Raw genomic sequence first — 6,950 nt, 5'->3', positions numbered from 1 at the left:
ACTTTAAAACTGGGTATCACATATTTAGGAATCAGGCAAAAAAATAAAAATCTACTATATTCTCAGAATTTTATTTAGAATTATTTATTTATATTCTCTGCAGTGCTGAACAATGGACCAGGGGATTTAAACATGTGGGGGCAAGCATTGCACTACTGAGCCAGATTCCTGGCCTAAATTCCAGTTTTTAAAAATGTAAACCTGATAAAGTGACTAATACTCTGAAAATATTAAAACAATGTAGATGGGAAAATCTGACATGTTCCATTGGAGAGCTTTCATTAATCTAGACATTCCTTTAAAAGTTGAATTCTGTATCTGCTTGCACCTACCGAAATTTCACAATACTGTTTCAGAGGATAACTCTGTTTGATGCTGATCATTTTTGACTTATTTCTCTAATGTCAAAGCATTTCTAAACAGTGAGAGGTTGTCTGTGTACTTTACCAATCAGGACAAAGACAAATATCTAATTTAGAAAATGGGGACTCTCTAAGTTCAAAGAGGATTGGCTTAACCTTTCAGGTAATTACCGATGTAATTAGGAAGACGATGTAATTAGAAATGAAGGAAGCAGAATGAGAAGCTGGTGCCACAGTTTGGCGCCATAGTTTGCTCAAATGCTGCAGAGCTCAGACTCAACCTCCAACATCTGTCACAGCAAAGACGATATTTGAGAGCCTAAAAGAAGGGGTCCTTTGCACATAATCTGACTGTATAACTGAAATTTGTAGGAGAAATCAGGAGGGGAAGAAACCTGTTACAGATACCACGGATGGGCTGAGACTATAAAGGGGACGGATGAGGATGGTTTGCACCCAGGTTTGGATGGTGCTTCCACGTGTCTGTCTGTGGTTATGTGTTCTAAAATCCAGAGGACTGGGCAGCAACAAAAGGGAAGCAAATTAAACAAGACGCCGTCAATACAAAGTCTAGAACAATCTAAGGACAATTTGGGAAAAGACTGAAATACAAAATGAAAACCTTTAGAGGCTGTAAACAGGTAAGTAAGCAAGACAGACTGACAGAACATTTGGCACAGAAAAAAATGAACGGTATTTCCAACACAGAAAGTGTTTTGGAGCGAGAGTTTTAAGATGTCAGGAAGCAAAAATAAAGGTGCTGTAAAAAAGTAGGTAAAAGAAATGAATGGGCACCGCACATTCAAAAGAAATCTAAATGAAAAATCTGTTCAACTTCGCTAAAATAAAGGAGATTCAACTTTACATTACATAAAGATATAATTTCAGATATAATAGATGGGCAAAGACCCACTAATATGAATAGATGACCCAAAAATCATGCTCTCAGGAATAGACATTTTTATGTAGTTTCTGATCAAAATGTCAAAGTTATACTCCTTACCAAGGAGCTGGAACACTGATGGATCTTTAATCTTTGCTCCGGCAATCTCACTAGTAGGAATCATCTTGAATACATGTCTCCTGAGACACAAATAACCGGAAACTGCCCATCCAAACATAGTGCATCCTTCTAACAGGATACTGTGCAATTATTGAGAGAAACCACGGAGGATACCGTATATTGATTCAGGGTGACACACACACAATATATATTTTAAAAAGGGAAACAGTATAAAAAGCGTGTCGCAATGTATACTGATTTATCTTTCCAACACAAAGCTAGATGATAAGTTATAATATTTGAAATTATCTCTAGTGAAGGATAAGTACAAGACATCGATGTGGGCAATAGATACCTTGAGGCTGAATATTTGCCTGAGTAAGACTGACAGATATGGGACTGGGTAGAATATCACCTATTATCAATTTAATGGTTTTCTGTAGCCACTCAGATGGATAGGGACTTGTAAGGGAGATGACATTAACACAGAGAAGTGAAAATGTAGTATTAAGAGTGGTTTGCATAAATCAGAAGAAAGGATTCTGAAGTTTTTAGATATATGTTAAGGTATAAATATTTTGTAATACAATTATTGACACACTGAAATGCTATTACTGAACTCTCTGGAAAGTAAATACATGTTTCCTCTCTGTCAATTCCATGAGCTTTTTTTTTTTTTATTTCCTGTTGAATGTAACATCCTGTGTTTTTTTTTCCTCTGTGAATCTGGTTGAGTATATGTTTAGCCGAGCCAGTGGAAGTAATCTGTGTTCCTCAGTTTTGTATGAGGAGGCTGAGATTGAATGGGAAGTTATAACTCCCCCTCCCCTTCCCTTCTGTGCTTTCTTACTTTTTCATTCATTTGAAATGTTCAATTAATAAAGTAATCTGTGGCACTGTTCACACTTTTCTTCTCATCCTCTAAGAAGCACAGCGTGCCTTTTTGCCACTACTCCACAATGGCTTACCCTCTGCACACACAGCACTGATGATTCTCAAGCATGGAAGTCAAGAGCCGCATGTGACCTTTCATTTACAGATTAGAAACAATTAAGGACTTGGGTTTTAAACAGAGACACCTTGAAATCCCACCGTGCAATACACTTGAAAAGTCGACAATGATTCACCTAAATCACAATTTCTATGCTGCAGCTGTTTTTCTTTTTAAACTTTAGCAGTTACTAGAGTGCTAAATTGTCCGCAGGATCTTGCTAATTTTATGAAAATAAATTGATTAATTATACAGTTTCCTATTCATGTTTTCTGGGTCACAGATAAAAGTATTTTTTTAAACAGATACATTTACATTGTTAAAAGATAAAAGCCCGATTTGTCTGGGTATTAGCACATGGAGGTTTTAGAGGATATATTTTAAAAGACAGATTCCTTGTCGGAGATGGAGAGAATAATGAATTACATGGAAATATGAATGGGAGAATGAGGGAGGATTTTGAAATAATTTAGAATAAAAACATAAATCCTGTTGGAAATTCCTTAGGTCCACCATAATCTTTCTACTCTCTTTAATTTGGCTGAAAAGAGGAAGTTGGAAAGTCCTTATCTTCAAATGAAGGCTGACCAAATTTCTGAGATGATCTTTGAATATTTCAGACAGTTGACCTTGGCAGAGTAAGGGAGGGGGTGAGGACACACAAGGATGACAAGGCAGTGTTGGGAGGGAAGGAGGGAGACAAGGTGCATTTGAGAGTTCAGTGTGTGTGCGCGTGCGCGTGTGTATGTGTGTGTGTGCGCGTGTGTGTGTGTGTGTGTGTGTGTGTGTGTGTGTGTCTCCTAGGATCATCATCAAGCTTGTCAACATGTGCCTTTATATGCCAAGCCATCTGGAGCTGAGACAAGGTCTCTTTTAAAAGCCCTGTATTAGAGGGATGCATCACTGAGTAAGGGCTTGAGTTTGAAGGGTAGATAGGAGGATCCTTAGACTTTGTTAAACTGGAATTATGTAAATCACAAAACCCACTACCTCTTTGTAAATTTGTATCCGACTCCAGGCATTAAGCGCACTAACAGAATTCTTGAGCAGGTTACATCTACAAGCTCCATCCTCAGAGACTCAGAATTATTAAACCCAGAAGATGCACCCGAAGCCCTCTGTGCAACATTTTATAGGGGTAATGGCCATATAGCAAGGCTCCTAGATAGGAAAGTACTGACCTGGCAGTTGGAGGGGACAACATCTAAGAGTGATTTGGGGCAAACTGAGAGGCTTTCAGAAACCTTGAGAGACTTTGGAGAGGCCCTAACGAGTAGTATTTCCATTTTTATTCTAAGGCAAATCTACAAACAGCTTCTCCCTTGGCTCTAAAACAGCTATGTTTTGCTGGGGACTTTAGCTAGCACTTTTGGTGAAAACTTGGGGCAAGCGCATTATCTCTTTTGTCACAGGCCATCTGTCTGTCCCCGTGGAACGCACGTCTGTGCAACACCTGGTCTGACCTGGAGCGTTTGCGACCTTTTCCCTTGAATTACACATAGCGTTTAAAACAGCAGCCTGAGGGCTGAATTAAAGAGCAGTTGAACCGGCTCAGACAGAAGACAGGAAAGGGGCGGACCACCGGAGATCACTCACTGCGCATGACCGGCGCGCGTTGCCCTGGCAACAGGGAAGGGCATACCCGGAAGAAGATGCTCGCGGCACCCAAATACACCGAAGATCTTGCCCCATCGGCTCATTTTTTACTCATTCCAGACCCATTTTTGACCAGAGCAAAGCAGATGAGGAACTGAGTCCGAGATAATGGCCTGGCCACCTGCTCAGAAGCCCGGGGACTCAAAAGAAGAGTACGGAGGCCCAGCCCAGACGGACGTCTGTGCTACTCAAGTTTCAGAAGAGTCCCCCAGGTCCTGTACTGATGAGGTACTGAGCTCTGATTCCATCAGCTTCTCTGGAGACCTGCAGTCCTGTTCACACACCTCTGAGAGCCCACCGGAGACCGAAACGCCGACTACAAGTTCGGAAGAACAAGACGAGCTGTCAGAACTTTCAGTCTTACAGGATGAAAATAAGCTGAGTGAAAAGTGGATCAACCACCTCAAGAGCAAAGAAATTCGTTCAGAAAGATATCAGTCCGACCTTAGACTCCTGCCTGAAATCCCCAAGGCATCCGCAGAAGAACTGAATGCCCTGCGGTCTTTTTGTACTAAAAAAGTAAACTCGATCCACCAGAGAGAGGATTCCAGAGCTAAGAAAAGCAAAAGACCCAAAAGGCTGCAGCTCAAATGGATTGCAGAGACATCAGAGGTAGATCCTTTTAATTGTACGATTCCTGATGAACTGTTGAACAGAATCTATTTGGAAAACACCAGAGCGACTCTTGCGTACATAGGGGCGATTACACAACACAATTCTTCGCAGTGTCCCAGCTGTACCAGCAAAAGAGCAGAGCTGGCTCAGTCTGACTTCCTGAGACGAAGGAAGACTTTACTGCAGTCACTACTACTCCAAGAGAAAATAGACGAACACCTTCACACCACAGACTTTCTCACCCGTATCGGGGAGGCACATCAGGACTTCCCCAGGCTTTCGGATGATCCTAGGATCATCTGGAAGCGACTGACTGAGAAAATGCAAAAGGGAAGCTCTGACTTTGGGCAGGCATGTTCAAAGCAGGTATAAGAAGACCATACAAGTCCTTTAACACTTCTCAACTCATGTATCCAACCAGATAGGCGGTGCGGACTACTAAAGTTGTAATTATCCCGAACCAGGGGATGGTGACTATTAATGACTAGTGATAACATGTGATGTGCATACATGTACCTGGTGCGTGTTTGAGTATTTGAGTAATTACCATCTCTTCGTAGTGGAAATTTAGAAACTAAATGTAAGATTTTCTTCTGCTTCCTTCACAGAGGTCTAAGTCATTCCATCCAATAGATTTTTCATGTTTTGCAAGACAATTGGAGGAATTGCAAAACCTTTGTAATCTAGGGAGAAAATATATATATATATATATATATATATATATATATACACACACACACACACACACACACTTTGGAGTGGTGGTTGACTGACAGTACAGACAGAATAAACAGATGTAAGAGAGTTAGGAAGCAGTGACTCGGGCTGGTTTTGGTGATGAAATGGCTGTAGGGATTTAATAAAAGCTAACCATTTAAAAGACACCAGGATTCTAACTCGTGTGCTTGCTACTTGAGTGAATAGTAATTTCCTTAAGATCGAATTCTCTTTAGCATCTGTCAGCCTGACAAAAACTAGAGTCACTGGGGAAGAGGAAACCTCAACTGAGGAATTGCCTCTGCCACGGACCCATGGGCATTTACTTGCCTGATGTTTGATGTGGGAGGGTTTGTCCCACTGCCATCCTTAGTCAGGTAGTCTGAGGATGTGTAACCTGTCACGCTCAGCAAACTATCAAAAGCAAGCCAGTAATCACATTTTCCCATGCTTTCTGCTTAGTCCTTGCCAAAATGTTTCTGTCTTTAGTTCCTGACTTTGCACCCCTCCATGATTGACAATAACCTATTAAGTAAATAAAACTGTTTCTTCTCTAAGCTGGTTTTGCTTATGTCCCCCGCAGTAACAGAAACCTAACCATGCAGAATTTGGTGCCAGAGAGTAGGACGTTGCTGTCACAGTCATGACCATGCTTTGGTATGGGGTGGTGTTTGTGGGAGGATTTGAGAACTAGGCAAGTCTTGAGTGCTAGGCAAGGTCTTTGCATTCTCAGAGCTTAATGGCCTGTTAGAAGGGCTTGTAGCATAGAAATGTTGGAAAGGGGCAGAGAATGGAGGTCTGGCTTCTAAAGGTTTAGAGGGAAGCAAAGACCCTATCCGAATGTTTATGTCAGAATCAAGAATCTGAAAGGAGTCAGTTGTGCTGATTTCTGTGTAGCTGACACAAACTAGAATCACTTAGGAAGAGGGAGTCTCAATTTAGGACTTACCTCTATGATATTAGCCTATGTCCATATCTGTGGGGCATTTCTTGATTAGATCAATGTGGGAAGGCCCTGGCTACTGTGGCTGGTGCCATCCTGGGGCAGTTTGGTTGTAAAGAAGCACGCTGAGAAATCCATTGGAAAAAACAAGTTAGTGAGTAGCACGCCTCCATGGTCTTTGCTTCAGTTCCTGCCTTCAGGTTGCTGCTGGGATTTACTACGGTGTCATCCCTAAGTAATGGGTGGTAGCCTATAAGCCAAACAAACCCTTTCCTTATCCTAGCTGGTTTTGATTCAGGTTTTTATTGTATTTCCGTATAATAAAACACAATAATACAGACAGGAACAATACAACGTGTGTGTGTGTGTGTGTGTGTGTGTGTGTGTGTGTGTGTAATAATCTTGCAAGAATTGAGCAACGAAACAAAGAATATGAATATATACTGCATGAAGAGTTTAACGGCCAGCAAGCAAGAATGGTGAAGTCTTTGATATAGCATAGTGTGTGTATATACTATATAACACACACACACACACACACACATACGTATATATATGTATATATAATATATAACAATATAGTATTGTTATAAAAAAAACCCTTTTGGTCATAATGATTTTATGAATCTTCTCTTTGTCCCAGTTTTCTCTCTAACAAAACTA

The 6,950-nt window shown here is 40.9% G+C and overlaps 1 protein-coding gene across 1 annotated transcript; it reads left to right on the top strand.

Annotated features, from left to right (window-relative positions):
- The first annotated feature begins 4,000 nt into the window (after positions 1–4,000).
- C13H8orf48 (chromosome 13 C8orf48 homolog) lies at positions 4,001–5,901 on the top strand. Its single transcript, XM_032919320.1, has one exon. The coding sequence runs from the start codon at positions 4,121–4,123 to the stop codon at positions 4,997–4,999; it is 879 nt and encodes a 292-aa protein (XP_032775211.1). The 5' UTR covers positions 4,001–4,120; the 3' UTR covers positions 5,000–5,901.
- Positions 5,902–6,950: the final 1,049 nt, after the last annotated feature.

Source organism: Rattus rattus, chromosome 13 (assembly GCF_011064425.1).
Source record: "Rattus rattus isolate New Zealand chromosome 13, Rrattus_CSIRO_v1, whole genome shotgun sequence".
NCBI lineage: Eukaryota > Metazoa > Chordata > Mammalia > Rodentia > Muridae > Rattus > Rattus rattus.
The sequence above is the reverse complement of the archived record's forward strand: the minus strand, read 5'-3'. Positions and strand labels throughout refer to the sequence as shown.

Coding starts and splice junctions, on each gene's coding strand:
- C13H8orf48 (XM_032919320.1), top strand. CDS start 4,121: ATGGCCTGGCCACCTGCTCAGAAGCCCGGGGACTCAAAAGAAGAGTAC.